This window comes from Hemibagrus wyckioides, linkage group LG06 (assembly GCF_019097595.1).
Source record: "Hemibagrus wyckioides isolate EC202008001 linkage group LG06, SWU_Hwy_1.0, whole genome shotgun sequence".
Lineage (NCBI taxonomy): Eukaryota > Metazoa > Chordata > Actinopteri > Siluriformes > Bagridae > Hemibagrus > Hemibagrus wyckioides.
The window spans coordinates 20,315,702-20,335,415 of NC_080715.1; the positions used below are offsets into that span (position 1 = coordinate 20,315,702).

The following is a 19,714-nucleotide window of genomic DNA, read 5'->3' on the forward strand; positions in this document are numbered from 1 at the left end:
TTCCATTTCATCACCATATTAACCCTGGTGGGTAGTAATAAACATCTCTTGTAAATCAGACGCTTAATACTGTGAAACACAGTTAGTCATTTTATGTCCTTTAGCTCATATAAAGCTATGATTCTCAAACCCAGAATATATTATATTATAGTCATTTACTGTATGTGTAGGGCACCTTACAATAGGAACAATGTTTCCTTCCACTTTGCTAAGTATGTTTCTCTCTTGATTTGATCTCAAACACAAATAAACTTATAGAAAAAAGATGTATATTACAAGGGGAAGTAAAGTTATGCACTACACCAAACAGACATAACATTAAAACCACTGGGTGAAGTGAATAACATTGATTATCTCGTTACATTGGCTTCTGTAAAGGGGTGGGATATATTAGGCAGCAAGTAAACAGCCATTTGTGAAAAATTGGCAAGCATAAGGGCCAGTTGTGGTGGCTAGATGAATGGATCAAAGCATCTCTAAAACAGCAGGTCTTGTGGGATGTTCCTGGTATGCAGTGATTTCCAAAAGTGCTCTAAGAAGGAAAAACTGGTGAACTAGCACCGGGGTCATGAACACCAAAACTCATAAATGCATTTGAATGTCCATATAGGCCCCACCTCACTACTTGCAAGACTTAAAGGAACTGCTGCTAATGAGTTCACTACAACACACACTAAGAGGTCTTGTGGAGTCCATGTGTTAATGACTCAGAGCTGAGACCTACACTGATCATTGCTGATCAGTGTATATTAGCCATCCCCAAACTGTTGGCACAAACAGTTTGGAAGAATGACATTGTTTAACTATTTTCTTTCACTGGAACTAAGAGGCACAACCCTGGGCACAAAACAAGCTCCATGAATCTGCCTACAATCCAAATTTTTTATTTAACTATGACACGTAAATATCCGGCAAGGTGATCTAAGCCTGACATTCATTGTGTGAAGAAATCACTTTGAACATCTTTAAGCAGGGGGATTTCCACTGTCTCCTTATGCAACTGACTATTGGAACTTTTCTATCAAAATATTTTCCCTAGTAGTTTAGGAAAAATCAAAAAGTAGTTTGAAAACTATGAATTCTTAAAATTCTGAGTGTCTACTTTCATATGAGCCATTAACCACTAGTGTGGAGTGTGACATGTCAAAGAACATGGGCACCCAATAAACAGACAAATTCCACTGGTAAAAAGAATTACAAAAAATAAAAATAAAAAAATAAATCCACTGCAATTAAGTGATTTTTTTTCTACTGAAAGTGGTCGAAAAAAAAAAAAAAGTTAAGAAAGCCCTAGATACAGATAAAAACCCTATGCACTGTATGTACAATAAATGTTCCTAATGTTGTTAGATATCCTATCTGAAATTAATCATACAAAAGTTTACCAAGTTCTTTATTTGTCAGTTGTTAATTGGTAGCCTTTAGTTAACAGATAATTGCAAGTGCACATTTATAAATCTACAGGCACAATACAAATTCTCAAATGAAGAATAATCTGCTGAATTAGACAGAGACGCTGCTTGCTCAAGACCTGCCACACATTTCTGTGCATGATAGTCATTTTGAAACTCATTTTGAGAAATGTCTTGATGTGTTCCTTTGTTGCTCGCTCTGCATGAAAATAATTGTGGGTTGCTACACTAGTATTGCATAGAGCCATGTCAGGAGTAGCATAGTGACAGCTGCCACAAGAAGAAAAAATAATGAACAACCGAAAAGCATTGTTTTAATAGAAAATTGCCATGTTTATTGAATCAGCTGCAGATGAAGTGGATTGAAATGATCAAGGTGACAGGTTTCATGTCACTGTGCAGCCTGAGCAATCAGCAACTTGAACTTAATTTGTAAAATAAAGTAGCAGCCTTTTGTAGTTTGCCTGTTTATCTATCTATCTATCTATCTATCTATCTATCTATCTATCTATCTATCTATCTATCTATCTATCTATCTATCTATCTATCTATCTATCTACACAGTAAAAATCCTGATGTTTTCAGTATTTTAAAATGTAACATTTTTCAGTATTTATTTAGCAAAATAATGTTTGATAATTAAACAGGATTGTACTGTACATGATTTATAGTGAAATATAATGGTTTATAGTAAGATAGCGGATAACACAATGCATTTTGGGATATCTGACATTTTTGGCCAGGGTTTTTAAATGTTTTACACTGTACACTATATGGCCAAAAGTATGTGGACAATCACACTATTATGTGCTTGTTGAAAATCCCATTTCAGATTTATTCACTCTTTGCTGTTACAGTAACCTTCACTCTTCTGGGAAGGTTTTCTAGATGTTAGAGCATGGCTGTATGGATTTACTTATTTAGCCGCAAAGGCATTAGAGATCAGGCATTAGGGATCAGGTGATGAAGTCTGGGGTGTAGTCGGGATTCCAGTTCATCCCAAAAGTGTTCATTGGGGTTGAGGTCAGGGCTCTGGGCAGGACAATCGGATAATCTGCACAGGGGCATCGTCATGCTGGAGCAGGTTTGAGCCCCTTAGTTCCAGTGAAGGGAAATTGTACTGCTACAGCATACAAAGCCATTTAGTACAACTGTGTTCTTGAAACTTTGTGGGAACAGAATGAGGAAGAACCGCAATGACTGTTGCTGTTGTTGTTGTTGCTGCTGCTGTTAACATGCAGAATTATATTGCTAGTCCCTAATCAGTATATAAAGAACATAGAGACAAGAGTTTCTATTGAATATCTATTTTAATTTTTCTCTTAACTGTTGCATCTGTCAGAACTGTTTTGTACAAATCTTTTGCACTTCTTTAAAATGGAACTCCTTGAAAACTTTTAATTTATGTTTCAAAACCTAGTTATCATGTCAGTAATTTGGCCAATGCCACCAGAATGATTTGCCACCATGTGAGACATACTGGTCATTTTTTTTTTTTTTAGATATTTTTTTCACCTGGAAATGTCTGTTATATCCTTTTTTCATTTTTGTTCTACATTTTTGTTGACACTGATTGCTTACTATACTATATAACAATGTCACTTTTGTCTAGCTGAATGCTATTTTGTATTATATTGTAAATGATTAGACAGTTTTATCAGGTCATGGGTTTATAATGAAATAACAGATAACACAGGGCATAGTGGGGTATCTACGATTTTTGTATTATACAGTGTATTATTTGATATTTTACAGTGTACCCTATATGGCCAAAAGTATGTGGATAGTCACACTCATATGTGCTTGTTGAACATAGAAATTGAGATTTATCCCTAGTTTTATGGGTTTTATGGGAGAGTAAATAAATAGTGAAAAGAAAATTGCCACAAGGTGATTTGGTAATTTAGCAGACATCATTCCCTGATGTAGATATTTATGGAATAATGATGTGTGTCTGACAGATTTTTAAAAATTGAATGGATCATTTTGCATGAGATGGCTCACATTATAAAAGATGGTTTAGAAGTTGTGACAGTTAACAGTTTCACTGAAAATCCAAACTCATCAGTTTTGATCAGCAGACCATGTTCATTGAGTTATTGTGTAAATTGTACTTACTCTTTTGCATACTTGTGCTAAAACCTTTGCTATTTGCTTCAATAAACAGGAAAGATTTGAACTTTTTTTGAGATAAAAAAAAAATATATAAAGTTTGAGAACTGAGACAGAGAGATTGAGAAAAGCTGTAATAGTAGTAATCCTGTCTGGATTTGCATTTGCAGCTCTTCATCTACATTGGTATTATTGATGGGGGATTTATTGGACTTTGAATCTGCTGTCAAAACTCCAGTTACACAGCCTCCAACAAGAACGGAATTGATCTGCAATGATTTTCGGAGAAAGCTAAGCAATTGTTGATTCAGATGCAATGCATTTACAGCAGGCGAATAAGAAATCATAAAATGTATGATGTTGTGAAATGCTCTTTCTCTGTTTTCAAATAAGCAGTTACAAGTGTTCTTATAATTTCATCGCCATGTTTCTGTCTGCAGCACATTTCTGATTCTCTATGCAGCTCTGCTAATTCCCGCCTTAGGCTCACGGCTGTCAGCACACAGCCGCACATCTCCATGCTGACGGCTGAGGAAGAAGTAGGTCGAAGAGAGCAAAATCAAAAAGCAATTTACATCTATGTCTCTCTGTTGTTTTTCTCTCTTATCCTATATCACCTGCAGAACTCTTGTCAGCCTGCCATGAGCTTCGTTGCCGCTATGGCTGCATCATGACCAGGAACGGCACCTTCTGCTTCTGCGCAGACGGCTTCGAAGTAGGGGAGGACGGTCGCAGCTGCAGAGGTAGGCCTCTCGCCTTTATTACACAAAAGTACTCAAATACTCAAATTGGTGACAAACTGAAGGGAAAACAGTGGCTCTGTAATGCTATGGGGGCATTTTAAAGGCATGGTTTGTGTTTTCTATAAAGGGAAGTCAATGCAAATCAATACTGACTTATGCTGACTGATTATCTTTAGCTGATGATGAAACATTTCTTTCCTAATGGCCAGTGTCTTTTCCACTGTGACAGTGTCTCTATCCGCAGGACATGAACACTCACTGAATGTTCTGACAAGTATGAAAATGATGTAAATCATGTGCAATGGCTTTCAGAGTCACCCAAACTCAACTCATCTGAACATCTTTGGGAGATTTTGGGCAGAAGTGTTATACACTGCTCTCCATCACCATCAATTATATACATATATATATATATATATATATGTGTGTGTGTGTGTGTGTGTGTGTGTGTGTGTGTATATAAAATGTACACCAAACACAAAAAAACCAAAAACAACCCCCCCACAACACACACACACACACGTTTTTTCGTTTTTTTATGTTTGGTGTCATCCTTGCAGTACATTTTCAGAGAAATATTTCAAGGCACATTCAGTCTGTTCTGCTGTTTCGAGGTCTTCTGGTGGCCTAGCATCTTAAAAACACAATTTATGTTGTTTTTTCCTTTTGATCTGTCACCCATCTGTATATGGTGGCAGGAGATATTTGTCTCTGGGGGGTCTTTTAACACTTTATATGGCACATGGCATTGACTTCTGAAAAATAGACAGAATTGTTTGACCTGGTTTGGTCTAAATGATATCTCCTGAGTAAGACTGTGAAGATTATTGATTGTATAGTGCAGACTGTTTGTGTCATGTTTTTTGTTTGTATCCTGCAGACAACAAAGATTTCTATATTAAAAAAAAAAATCTGGAATAAGACGTTGCTATTCTGTTATATGCAACTGTTCTAGTAAAACTCTTCATAAATAAGGGAAGTTTAGTCAGTAAATTACTGTTTGTAATGTAAAATGCTCTTTTCCGAGTACTCCTGAGACTGGGACACAGAAGGACAGGTGCATTGATGTGAGATGGCCCTTACAAAAGACAAAGCACGGCCACATTAAGGGGGTTTTATGTATTTGGGTCATGTTTGAGCATATCTAATTTGTCATAAGTGTCTCTTCCTCTGTGTGCAGATCATGATGAATGTGCAGTGTATGGGATTTGCAGCCAAACCTGCACGAACACCTATGGGTCGTATCGCTGTAGCTGCACAGATGGCTACAGATTGCAGCCTAACAGACACTCCTGCAAAGCCGAACAGGGTAAGAAAAATGATATGATGAATTAATGACTGGAAAGCTGTGTGCATCTTAAAGTTATGTAAAGCACTTCTTTTGTTGTTTCAAGTTCAAACAACATGGCGTCACTGTACATGTCAGTATTACTGGGGTATAATGAATCACTGCAGAGTTTCTGGAAAAAAAACATCAACTCTAAAACACTGATCTATCCATGATCCGATTCGGATGTTCTGTGTTACTAAAAAAGAATTTATAATAATCTTATGTATGAATAACTAAGGAATTAAATCACAGAAGTACATGCTGTTATAAGAAAATAACCGAAAAATGTGTGAGGTGGGTTAATGTAAAGCAAAGTATATCACAAAGTCTTTTCATTTATTAAACAACAAACCTTTTATTAATCTTTGTATAGTTACATGCAATGTGGAATGTCTGCAAAACAAGAACTTGTTATCAACTGTTACAGCAGTTATAAAAAGCCATTCCCTCACCAGCTGCTCATTTCTCTAGCTCATGGAGTTATTGAGACACAAAAAAAACAAGGCTGTCATGGTTACATGAGAAACCACAAAGCACAAAGTCCTCTGTACTAAAGATTCTCCTATGGTGGAAAACGTAAATGTATGGCTCAGCCTTTGACTCGTACAACCCCCTGGCACTGATGTTAAATAAAAAGCTCCTAGAATGAAAATAAACAAAATAAACAGCTCCTAAATGAACATGTTAATTTGTACTTATTAGTTGAATTACAGTCGGCATTGCTGTCAGAGCTGCTGTTACAGAGATTTAATCAGCTTCTTGCCAAACAGAAAAAATTCAGCAGCACTGTGGTTGAAAAACGACGCATTTCTGGAACATAAATAACATAAAACTTTGAAACTTTTATCCTTTAATTCCTTTGAAAACTAATTGAACCACAATCAGCAAACATAGTTATACAAAATACACTACACAAGGCATTTGGTTGAAGAAATTAAGTCGAGAAATGAGTGCAGCTTAATCCCAAATTCTCAATAGTAACTGTGTTTCACAGTGGCTACTGACAATGGGCTTCATTTATCAAGCTGGATAGAAACGGATTTATTCATAAATTGTCCGTACAGGTGTTTACACGAGAAAATTGGTGTTTAAATACATTAAAATCATATAACTTCAGAAAAATGTTTATATTCTACTCATTATCCTGAGTGTGTGTATATTTACTTATAGGAAGAATAATTGATATGAATGTGGTCTTGATAGACTTTGCATGATGAATTACTGCACATTAATATTTGGAATATAGTGTTGCTTTTAAACTCGCTATTTTTATTACGTTTATAGGATTTAGCTTATCCTTATCCACGGTGACTTTAAAAGGGCTTTGCAGTCTCTATCAAAAACACACACTACTTCACTAGGTCAGGGACTAAGAATACCATCAAGAAGATTTTGTGAAAACAAATCATGGTATATTAATGGCATAAATTAAAAGTATTTAAAAAATTAAGAAAGCGAGTGAACACAAACTCATAAATAATAATATAGTTAGATGTCATTTATAAAGGAATGCCTCAGATGTCAGAAGATTTTGTGATTGCTTAGAATTACTATTATATTTAATACAGATTTTTAAATAAATTCAGGTTTTCAAACTACGAGATGCACTGGCCGCTAATATACAACTGATGTACAGTTAATGTTTCCGTCAGCACTGACTGTAGCATTAATAATGTAATTGTTTGCACTAGTTCACTTATCATACAATATAATACTTCACTATTACACAGTGTATATATTTATTTATATTTTCTACACTGTTTATCTTGCTTAAAATAAAAATTTTTTTTAAGAATAAAAAAAATATATAAAGATTTTTTTTGATAATCATTCTATAGTCAAAATAATTGCCATATCTGTCTTTCAGGCTTTATGGTTTGCATGATAATTTACACACAAGCAGGAAAAAAAACTCTTGCTTTTGAACCGTTTGAATTTTGCAAAAAAAAAATAATAATAAAATAAAATAAATTTACACACAACTAAAAGATTGATTAATGAGGCCCAGTGTGTGAGTTGTACAGCTGTCTGAGCCCCATTACTTCTACTGTGTTGAGAGACATGTAATGGAACCTTTGCCTGCAGATAAAGCAGCCCTGGAGTGGAAAGGCATTTTAGTAATAGAAAAACCTGAAGGAGAGCTCTTCTTGATCTGCATCAAGGCTGCCCATAGATTACAATGTCTAATGGCACCTGGGTGGGAGTGCAGCTGCTCACAAGTCCGAAATCCAATCACTTTTATCATTAAATCTGCTGCTCTCTAATGAGACTTTCAAAGGGAAACTGAGAACTACAATTCGAGACAGATGCATTCGCAGGTCAAATTGACTAAAAACTTGGTAGTGTTTAATCAGGAGAGCAAACGAATTTCAGGGCGGTGATGGATTGTTAGACTGTAGCTGCTCTTAGAATTTCTGTCTGCTTAGGTGAATGAAGTTGAGTGGACTATTTTGTCTCTCCCAGACTAACATCATTAGTGCTAGGATTTTCTAAAGGTTAGGGAGAGTAAGTTAATTACAGTGATTATGAAGCTGCACTGTTGTCATTTCCAGGTTTCAGATTCATTTTTCATCGCTCCTGCAAAGAAAGCGTCTCAGTTTTAGAGCCCACGTGGTAGCGCCTGATGTAAATCCTTTAATAAATGCACAAGAGTAATCACAACACAAATCATGGATTATACGTCACTTTATAGTATAACCCCACAATAGGTAAAGTAACAAAGGTTAGGGTCTGTAAAGGAGAGTGTGACCTGGAAAGCTGAAATGCCCTTGTGTATTTATTGGTCTGAATCCAGTTTGTAGAAAGCAAAGAAATTGAATGGGGATTAAGATACAGTACACTCGGTGGGAAAATTGCTGCAAGGCACAGCACACCTTGCAGTAGATCCAGCATCAGGCTGCTTTTAATCAACGTGACTGCTTTCCTAGGAGGAATAAACTGAATATCATTACCCATAAACTTAACTGAACTTACAGCTCACCTACATTAATATTCATTTAGCAGAAAGAGGTTGTAGCGTAAGGATAACTATGGAGCTTCCATTAGTTGTAAAAGCTCATGCATAGAATTTTTTTTTTGTGCATTTCCACTTCCTGGCCATCAGATGGGGACTCGCGGAGTATGAAAATCCATTTGTCAAGTGAATGTTTAATAAGATTTAAAAAAAAAAAAAGCTCTTTATAAAAAGGAAGCTTCATCAGCCATGAGATACTGTTGGCATACTGAGTTCTGTTGATTTATTTTCACAGGTGATTGCTATGTAGTTTAATCAACACTGGTTCCATTAGTTGCAGCTATAACCAATCTTTTTACAGAATCAATCCTAGATTATTATTTAGATTCAATATACACCATTCTTTGTTTTCTTAAAAAAAAAAGTTCCTTTTGTTTCCTGTGCAGCCATAATAACCAGAGCCAAAGAGGAAATACTGTAGCGCAAGCTTGTATTCCCAGCAAAAAAACACCAAAAGTAATTACTCGCCTCTGCTTTGTGATGTGGGAGGCAACATTCAGTTTTAGCAGCTGAAAAAGGACACGTTGATTTATAGAGCTTATTAGAGTATTGGCCATGAATTTATTCTTTTTTTTTTAACTGAAAAATGAAATACTTTATTGAACTTTTAGCTGGGTCTATAAATATCTCTTTGACCATAAATATAACAGGATTCTGAAGTATAAAAGTAGCTTTGAGGCAAAATGAAGATGAATTCTGGATGTAATTGCAATGTACAGTTCTATGATTGTAAATAATATTAATATAGTATTTCTAGGGAATTATATTTGATCCTGTGTTTGAACAGCTGATGGACATAATACTTTGTCCTGTAGTAAGCTGTAGATAGTCATATGACTGTGCACAATGTAAAACTTTTTGCTGTAAATTTAAAGGAAAATACTGGAGTCACATTCATAAGACTATACTACTATAATCAACATTCACAGTATAGTGCTGTAATTAACAAATACAATATCCTACTCTAAAATTGTGACATTTTACACATGTATTCCTTATGGCTAAAATTTTTTCTTCATTTCAGTAATGGGTATAGGAAATGGAAACGGAAAACAACATATTTTTGTATGAGTTCTAAAACATTTTTTTAATTAGAAATTGTGTAACATCACAGCCTCTGATTTAACATGACTGCCATGGACTCCAACTCCCGGCAACCAACAGCACTCGCACACTCTCAGTCACCCGACTTAATTCTGTTCACCTGCTTCCCATTGTGTAGGTTTGTTTCTCACCCTTTTAAACACCTTGCTTTCAGTTCCTTATTGTGAGGTACATACAGAAACTCTTTGACGTTACTAAGCTGTTTCTTATTTGCTGTAGTTTTTCAAGGTTTTGACTCTGCTTGTTATTCCGATCGTGATCCTGATTAGCTCTGCTATTCCTGTGATTTTCCCTGTTGACCTTTGCCTGTTTTGTCTTGTGTTTTTTTCCTGCTGATTTTGGATTATCCGCTGTGTCTGTGCTTGTACGTTCCAGTTCTTTTGCATGGGCCTATTTTTGTGACTGTTTTGTTGTTCCTGCCTTGTGACTTTTTGTAATTAAAAACGTCCTGCATTTGCACCCAACCCCTTTGAGTCTGCTTCGTGACAAGAAAATTGCCTTTGTCAGTATTTTTCTTTAATTAAAAAAAAATTAAAGTGCAGTTACCAGTTAACAACGCAGTCATCTTAGCATCCTTCCAAATGTAAACAGATAGTAGAACTAAAAAAAAAATGCTTGTTACTAATCAAATCAAGCACAGTGCTAACGGCTTTTTTAGTAGTTGTCTCATTTTAATTTATTTAAAAAATGTCACTCATATGACTTGCTAATGCTGAAATTCCCTATATGGATTTTGCTTACTTCTGAAATAAAAAGAAGTCTCCAAGCCCAAGCAGCTCATCCGCGTAAATCAGTTAGCACGTAATGGCAAATAATGACTTCATTCTTCCCAGCAAATTGTCGTTCCTACACTCTATTCTCATCCACACAGCTCAGACCTGCATTATCTCATCACACTGAATGCTTCAAATGGCTGTGAAATGCCTGACTACATGCTGACTTGTCACCGGTTTGCCCTTACTTTTATTTTAGATCCCGGTGAGAGTCCTGCTGCTCTGATGATTGCCAGCTTGGATAATATAGTGATCACAGCTCTTAATGGATCTGGTGTGCAGATCTTGAAATTCCTGGACCCAAATGGGACCCATTCTTTGGACTTTAACCACAATGAGGAATCAGTATGCTGGATCACATCCTCGAGGTCGGCTGGACAGCTCTGGTGTGCCAAGATGAGGAAACCGAGTGGTTTTTCCAAAGAACGGGAAATCAAATCTGCACAGAGTTTTCACAGTAAGACATTATTTTGACAATTTGTTTTTGAATCCAGTAATGCTGCATTACACTTAACAGCAGTGAGCAATGTCTAATGACACACCAACAGCAAGTAAGTAAGTAAGTAAGAAACAAAGCAGGAGAAAAAAAAGATTTTGCAAGTTAAGAGGCTTATGGTAATGTGCATTCAGTCATATATTATATGCATATAGGTCAGAAAATAGACCCAAAAAACGAGCAACTTATTTTCACTTACTGTGTTTTATTGGATGCTTTTATTTTAAATATTTTATTGGATGCAATTATTATATATTAATTAAATATGAGTAGAAAATATGATAAAAGGTTGTTATCATATTTTCTGTTCATATTTGCAGTATGAACTACTAACTAGTCCTGAAGATGTACTTCATGCCTTTCAGTTGATTTTAAACTGGATATCAAAGGTGGACAAATCACATTACAATCCATTAGTTAACCCACAAGCTCCAGTGTGCTGCCCATTCCAATGGTTACTAGGCTAAAGTGGGATAGCTAATATAAGGTAATACTGCATAGCCAGCTTATTAGTAATAATAGTAAATCTGGTAATGTTTACATATATAATGTAGTAATAATACATACAAAGTCAGCAGGTCACTGGCTGACATTTCAGTTGTGACATTTAGTGTTCTGTCCTTGCATTATATGTAAAAGATATTTTTTCAAGTAGAGCTAACAACTTTATTTCCTTTGAGGTGTTTGCTTTGAGGTGATTATGTGCAGTAAACAGGAGAGTTAGATGATAGCCATGTACTGCACTTCATTTTGCTCAGGTTTCTCAGTGTTTCCACATGAATGCATGTTCCTGGTTCTTGCTGTCCATGCAAGCTAATTAATCCACATAAGGGCTTTTTACACTGCTCTTAACGATGGGGTATTGTTGTTCTAAACCCTGCTTTTAACACTGAATAGAGACACATTTCACACTTGTAATTTAGAAATAAGGTTAGTTATGGAACAGTGCTTTTGTGGTGTTAATCCCACTTTGCCATACCAAAGGTGAAAAAAATGCAGTGTTAAAATGTTACTATTAAATGCTTAGCAACAGCCAATCAGAAACTGACCAGCACGTGCCTCATATCACATGCTTTGTACAGTTACAGGAACAATGTGTATTTGAGGGAAAATAAAATCATATAAAATGATGACAGAAAATGCATCACTCAGAGCAAAAAGGATGTATTCCCACACTTATAGTCAGAAATGTCAGAAATAATTGAGTATTTAAGGAACTGACTGAGTATTTAGCAGAAGCTGGATATCAACAAACACCTGGTCAGCTACTTTACAAACTTGCCAAAAAGGATTTACATGCAACATTTTCTCTCACTCAGATGAAAGTGTGAGACAAGACACCATTTAATAGTCACATGCTGTATTTATCCAGTCATGCTTGTTAACAGCGCAAATACGCAAATAAGTATGTTAACCCAGGGTTTGGGAATGTATGGTAAAGTGTGAGTAGTGTGAGACATGAAACAAGATAACCCAGGATTCTGTTTATGCAGAGTTTTACAATAACCTGGCTTAACTATTTTACATGTAAAAAGCCTTATAGTCAAAACTCTTCTAGGTCAAGACCTTGGCCAAAAGCTTGTGATTTATGAAAGTTTGCTGTTTTCTTGTCTGTATGTTGAATCCACTTGTTGTGTTCAACTATGATGAAAATAAATAATAATAAAATCAGCTTTTTAATTTACCGTTTATCTATGTTGAGATTTCTGTACAAACTCGTGTTTCTTGTTAAAACAAATGGCAGTAAAATTCTATTTGAAATATTAATTTTCTTAGAATACTATGAGCTCTGTTTGAATCTGTTTGCTGTATTTCCGTGCCAGTTTGCCACCACTAGTCCTTCTTCCAGACCAGTCTATATAAACCTGGACAGAGTTATGGGCTAGTTAAAGTTTTTGTCAATTTATGATTAAATTTGCTACTGGTACAGGGTGAGAGGTTCTGACAAGCTGCCATTATGTCCGGTCACTGATGAAACCATGTGCCTGTCTTGATAATTGATTTGTTCTGAGGATGTGTAAAAACAGCATTACACTTGTCCCTTTGAGATTTACCATCGCTAATTCTAATTATGCCTCTCACTGTGAGGCATGTCCTAAAATGTTGCTATTATTTACTGGATCTCATTCTTCTTTGTTTTTTCTATTTAGGTGTTGAACAAATGGTAATCGACTGGCTCACAGGAAACTTCTACTTTGTGGACCGATTGAATGGCAGGATATTCGTTTGCAGCTGGAACGGAGAGACGTGCGTTACTATAATAGAACTGGACCTGTTGAATCCGAAAGGAATAGCTGTGGATCCTCTCATGGGGTAAGTAAAATATGCATGGGGTGTGTCAAATAAAACAAAGATACCCCACTGCTAATTATTTGGTGTTTAAATATTAAAATTTCCCACACAAGCCCTTGTTCCCAAGCTTTAAACATTTATACAAATGTGCCTTGAACACTGCAGTCCCCGTGCTAAATATTGCCTTTTCTCTGCTAACGTGTCTGCTTGTGTAATTTCATAACAATTCCTCCTGTCAGGAGTTTCATTAGTATTCCGTGATATATGTAGCATCTCTTAGTATAAAACACCCCTGCAGAATGTAACTTTGCCGAGTTTTTTTTTCTCTCTTTGTTTTGTTCTGACACCACAAATATGGCGCTGGAGTGAGCCTGTGGAGTTGTCAGGTTGAGTGGTAATTGTGGAAATATTTGGGGAGACAGGACTGAAAGAGCACAAAGGCTCCTTGGAGGGAGAAATGGCAGTGTGATTATTCCAGTTATCAGTGGCTAAAAGGGAGCTCAGCTGCAATATGCCCAGTGAGATGAAACTAGGAGCTAAGCAGAATTGGGGTACCGCTATATTTATGAGAGGACAAGGACAGAGAGAGCTTCGAGACTCAGTGCAGGGTTTTAATGACGCTCCCTTAAGTAATGCAGAGTCTAAACAGCAGTGTTTGAGGGTATAGCTCAGACCGCAGTGTGAGCTCAGAATGAAATTAAACCAATGCAGATTTCTTTGTTTGTTGTCATTGCTTGCTGCATAAAGACTGTGTGCCTTTTTCTGTGGCCTTCATCAAGGAGAATGTGTCAGAGATAAAAAACAAAACACTTCATATGAGCACATAAATATGTCAGACTTTAAATGCTGTAATATGGCATTGACACTTTTGTTCAGCAAAATCATTCAGCTATTTGTTCAAACAGTTATATTGGCACCAACGTGTCATAACAACACTGGATATAGATTTGATGCAGCATTAATGAAGGGGATATTTGTCTCAGGTTGTCAGCATGTCAGGAGATAATGAACAGAGATTATAAAACACACCAAAATCTAACCACACATGTACTCTTTTTCCAGACTGTTCCTTATCTGTGTACCTTTTCAGTTTCTGTTGTGCTTGGTAGGCAATACGTGAGGTGACTGTAGGTAATCTAAATGTATAGTGCTTTCATGTACAAGTTCAAGTTAACATTTCTGAAGTTGTATCATAACATAAATAATACATCAAGCATTCAGAAGGGGAGAAATGAATGTATAAACATCACCAAGTTAAAGGACATACCCTCCAGAACCAAACAACTTTTATAATAATTTCTATTTGCTTTTGGTTGTGTATGGGAATTTGGCCTATGTGTTACCTCATATTTATACCCCTGTGGAACAGGAAGTCATGCTTGAACAATTTCCTGTTCCTAGTCACCCAGGTGTACTAAAAATGTAAAATGGCAATGGGAACAGACTTTAAATACATGTTTTGCTTATAAAAATTCATTGGAGTGGCACTAATTGTGCCAAACATATGTTTAACACATTATTTGTAAATGCGATGTTTCACAGAGAAATATATATATATACATTATGACCACTGGCAGGTGAAGTGAATAACACTGATTATCTCCTCATAGTTAGTTGGTGGGATATATTAGCAAGTAAGCATCTTGTTCTTAAAGTTGATGTGTTAGAATCAGGTAAATGGGCTAACATAAGGATTTGAGCAAGTCTGACAAGGGCCAAACTGTGTCGGCTAGACGACTGGATCAGAGCATCTCCAGACCTGCAGCTCTTGTGGGGTGTTCCGGGTCTGCAGTGGTCAGTATCTATCAAAAGCAGTCCAAGGAACGAACAGTGATGAAACAGTGACAACGTCTTGGGCAGCCAAGGCTCACTGATGCACATGGGGGGTGAAGGCTGGCCCGTGTGGTCCGATCCAACAGACGAGCTACTGTTGCTCAAATTGCTGAAAAAGTTCATGCTGGTTCTGATAGAAAGGTGTCAGAATACACAGTGTATCACAGTTTGTTGTGTATGGGGCGGCAACAATGGGCACATGAGCATCTGAACTGGACCAGAGAGCAGTGGAAGAAGGTGGCCTGGTCTGATGGATCACGTTTTCTTTTACATCACGTGGATGGCTGGGTGCGCTTGCGTTGCCTACCTGGGGAACACATGGCACCAGGATGCACTATGGGAAGAAGACAAGCCGGTGGAGGCAGGGTCATGCTTTGGACTATGTTCTGCTGGGAATCCTTGGGTCCTGCCATCCATGTGGAGTTTACTTTGGCACATACCACCTACCTAAGTATTGTTGCAGACCATGTACACCCTTTTATGGAAAAGATGGATTGAGATTGGATTGAGATTCCCCAGATCTCAATCCATTCAAGCATCTGTGGGATGTGCTGGACAAGCAAGTCCGATCCATGGAGGCCCCACCTCACTACTTACAGGACTTGAAGGATCTATTGCTAACATCTTCATGCCAGATACCACAGCATACCTTCCGGGATATAGTAAAGTCCATGCGTTGACAGGTCAGGGCTGTTTTGGCAGTGAAAGGGGGACCAACACAATATTTGGCAGGTGGTCATATATATATATATATATATATATATATATATATATATATATATATATATATATATATTTCAGAACCTTCAGAGAGATTTCAGAACCTTCACACTGACAGTCTCTCAGTGGTAGAAGTGGTGGAATGAACTTCCAACCTCAATTCAGACAGCAGAATCTGTCAGAACTTTCAAAATATATATATATATATATATATATATATATATATATATATAAATATACATATCTTCTTGGAACACTTACCACTAGCTTCTCCCCAATAAAAAAAAGGGAAATCTGCAGTGACATTAACACTTGCACGTCTACCCTTTCCACTTTGCTTCTCTAACACTAAATTAAAAATATGATATGTTAGCACTACACACACACTTCTTGTGTAACACTGGCACAATACCAAGATGAAGTTACCAAGATTGCAGCTTTCTTTGTTGAAGATCTGCGTTCTGCTTTCCAGACTCATTTCATAGTCCTCTAGTCTTAAGTACAGGCTCCTCACTGGCTGTAAATACCCATACAAAACCACTTTTTTTGTTAAGCAATGCATACTTTTCAGATAAATAGAAATAAAGACACTTTTTATTTACTAGATTGGTTATACTGTGCTCTGAATCACTGTCTTTTTGAAAGAAAGAGTATCATCTTGTATTTTCTTCCTCCCCATATATAACTGCATTGTGTCTCCTATGCAACAACTGGCTTGTATCGTACAAGTGCTTTTTTATATTACTAATGAAAAGTTGCTTGCAATGACAGTTCCCAATAATCGTATGATATATTTGTGCATTGTTAGTATTGTAGTGACAGACCGATGCTGGACAAGAATGCAACAGTAGAAAAAAAATGCTGAGACTGAGAAATAGAATAATGGAGATGTAATAATGCAACTAGCACAATAAAAACATTTTATACCAAAACAATATAAATCAGTCAAAAAATAAATCTTAGTCAAACATTTGAAAAATTCTAAGATATATTTACTGACCAGGCAGCTTGATGGTTTTTATTTTCTGGGCTGAACAAGTGCCTATCCTGGCTCTCTGGATTATGACACAGTGGCACTGCCCACCCATCTCCTGTACGTCTGCCAACTATGGACATATTGCCTGAACACCACAGGCCTCCATCTTGTCCTCGTCATTGTCATTAAGTATGAGGTTATGTTATGAATCTCTGTTTTTTCCTGGGATCCCAGTCAAGAGCTTGTTTTCGTCATGTGTTTTTATCTTGGTTTCTCTGTGTACTCTTCTTTTTGTTATGCCATGTGTCTTGGTTTTGGTTTTTGGCTTTTCTCTGCTCTACATTCTGTCATTGCTCTGTTCCTCAGTTGTGTTTTCCTCCTCAGTGTTACCCCTTAATTAGTTTGTCTGTGAATAACCTGGTGAAACAATCTCCTGACAACGATTACACATCTTCTGCGTTTAATTGCCAGCATGTGATTTGACCTTGGATATGGCTTGTAGCAATGAGTTTCGGATAGCCTCACTTGTGTCCCGCCTCCAATAACTATCACATATTTACAGAATTTTCTCAGCAGTCTCTCGATTGTGGCTGTGAGGTTAATTTTTTGGCTGAACAACTTCCTGGAGCTGTTTAATTACAGTAGAGAAGAGCAGCAAGGAAACCGAAGCACCTTCTTATTCTCAAGTGGTGTGATTTTAAATGAAATCTTATGAAAATGGAATTAGCAAATATTTTCAGGCAACTTTTCCACTTAGTACTCTCTTGGCTGTTTCCAGCAGCCCAAATTTCAGGATCTCTCTATGGTTTTTGAACAGACAGGGGACTGCTTTGTGTAGCTGTTTGGTTCATTGGCTTCTGCCAGCTCTAGGCCTTTTTAAGTGCATGTCCCCAGTGTTAATACAGACCATTAAATTTAGGACAATCTTTGCTTCTTTCTTTCTTTGTCTTTCCAACACTATTGCAGCAAAAAAAAAAATCCATAATGTAAAAGTGAACTGAATAACTTTATTGCAATCAGAAAAAGTACAATTATCAAAAGTACAATATATCATAATCTGCTGGTGTTCAAGCTAGTTAGCAATTGCAAGATGCTGAACTACTGTTCTTGGCTCTGTATTTCAAGGCATGTTAGTTATCTAGCTAATGATTTGAAACCATAGTGTTCATGATCACACTTACCCTAATATCATACAGATAATTGGCTAACTAAGAAGATGCAAGCACACCACAGCCTCTGTAACGCTGCAGCTGTGCTGTGTTTAGTAATAGAGCTTCCATCTTTGTGTGATGAAATTACCAGCCTTTATTTATTTTTATCATAAAACATATATCCATCAAAAATGTCCTACATTCCTATATATCTGCAACACCATCTACTCATTTCCATTGTAAGGCCACTTTGGGGTCTAAGAACTATTTGTTTATTATTGTTTTAATACTGCTTTGGAATGTAGCATATAATATTATTGCATTATTATATACATTATTTCAAGATTCAAGATTTTTATTTGTAAAGCTATATCAGTATACAACTTGAAGTGAAATGAAAATCTTGTTATTCCTCCTAGACTGTGCATAGAAATAACATACATTTAAGAAGTAGTTTCATGATTTTATATCTGGAAACAATAGTTATGATTTTTAGGATATTTTTGCTGGACATAAAAAACTACTTAAGGTAACTGTTGACTAATTGATTTAAGTTATACAGGCATTAGCCCTTATTTAAAAGCACTTGCTAGTTGCTGCTAGTTGAAGATAATTTAAACCAGTTAGTTGGGCTTGGGGAGCCATCTTATTTGTTTGTTTGTGTGTTCAGTGTACTGTATCAGGCGTATAAAATTCTTATCGCAATAACTACACTAATTCATGGTAGCATTAGTTCACTACCCTAAGCAAGTGGTTGTAGGCAACACTTTGTCATGTCTACGCTGGAATTGGTGGAAACTCCATATCCCAGACCACAAACACCTGTATCCAAAATCGAGTTCTGTGACAGGACGTACTGCTCGGCTGTTGATACAGTACAAATTACAGATTAGTATGTATGTGTGTAGTATGAATACGATCAGAACACACTACATAAACACCCTGTTGGCATTGTCATGTGATACGCAACATCTGATCTACCACAGAAAATTTTTCTTCACAAGCCGCTTCCCCCGACCCAAACACAGTCCCCACCACATAGTTTTTTTCTTATTTAAATCAATAATTTACTCAGGTGTTGTAAAACAAGTATGATTTAACCTCAAGGAACAATGTTTAATACCTGTAGCATTTACACTCAGCTCTTCTGTGGCAGACCCGTTGCCTCATGGGATAGCGCAGTGTGCATTGGCTCTGTAGAATCTCAGTGGATGCAGTAGATAATCTGGGTATTTCTCGCCTACAGTTTTATGAATACTGAGAATCAGGAAATACTACTCCTTTGGTCTCCTGCTCTTTGCTTACTGTATAATAGGATAGTAGGGATATTGAGACACAGCTATGGACTCTCCAAACAACAACAACAATCACACATTACGTTTACGTTCAGTGTCACCTGATTATTGATCACACACCTGGACTCAATCACCACTGCAACTATTAATGCAGACTTCAAAAATAAAGATATGTTTGTGTAGAGAGACTGACATACTCAGCCTTTAGATCATGATTACAGTTTGTACTGTTTCTCATTTTGTGATTTTTGAAATCTCTTATATGCCGTGAATATCCTGACCTTGGCTACGTCGAGTGTTTGTGAATCTGATTTTGATTTTGCCAGCCTTTATTTCTCTTAAAAAATAAAGCTTTTTCCTCAAATGCTGTTATTACTGCCTCTTTCTTGTAGCTTAAAGCTTGCACAAAACCTTAGAATCAGCATAGAAATCCAGCTAAAATGGTGCAAGAGACAAATATTGTA

At 36.6% G+C, this 19,714-nt stretch overlaps 1 protein-coding gene across 5 annotated transcripts in view; it reads left to right on the top strand.

Moving 5' to 3' along the window:
- The window catches only part of lrp1bb (low density lipoprotein receptor-related protein 1Bb), a 271,908-nt gene that overhangs the window by 111,418 nt on the left and 140,776 nt on the right, over positions 1–19,714 (top strand). For all 5 annotated transcript variants that reach the window (XM_058392915.1, XM_058392917.1, XM_058392919.1 and 2 more), the window contains 4 exons: positions 4,148–4,267; positions 5,448–5,576; positions 10,687–10,944; positions 13,134–13,296. In XM_058392915.1, the coding sequence (XP_058248898.1) occupies positions 4,148–4,267; positions 5,448–5,576; positions 10,687–10,944; positions 13,134–13,296 (670 nt within the window). The remainder of the gene's footprint in view (positions 1–4,147; positions 4,268–5,447; positions 5,577–10,686; positions 10,945–13,133; positions 13,297–19,714) is intronic.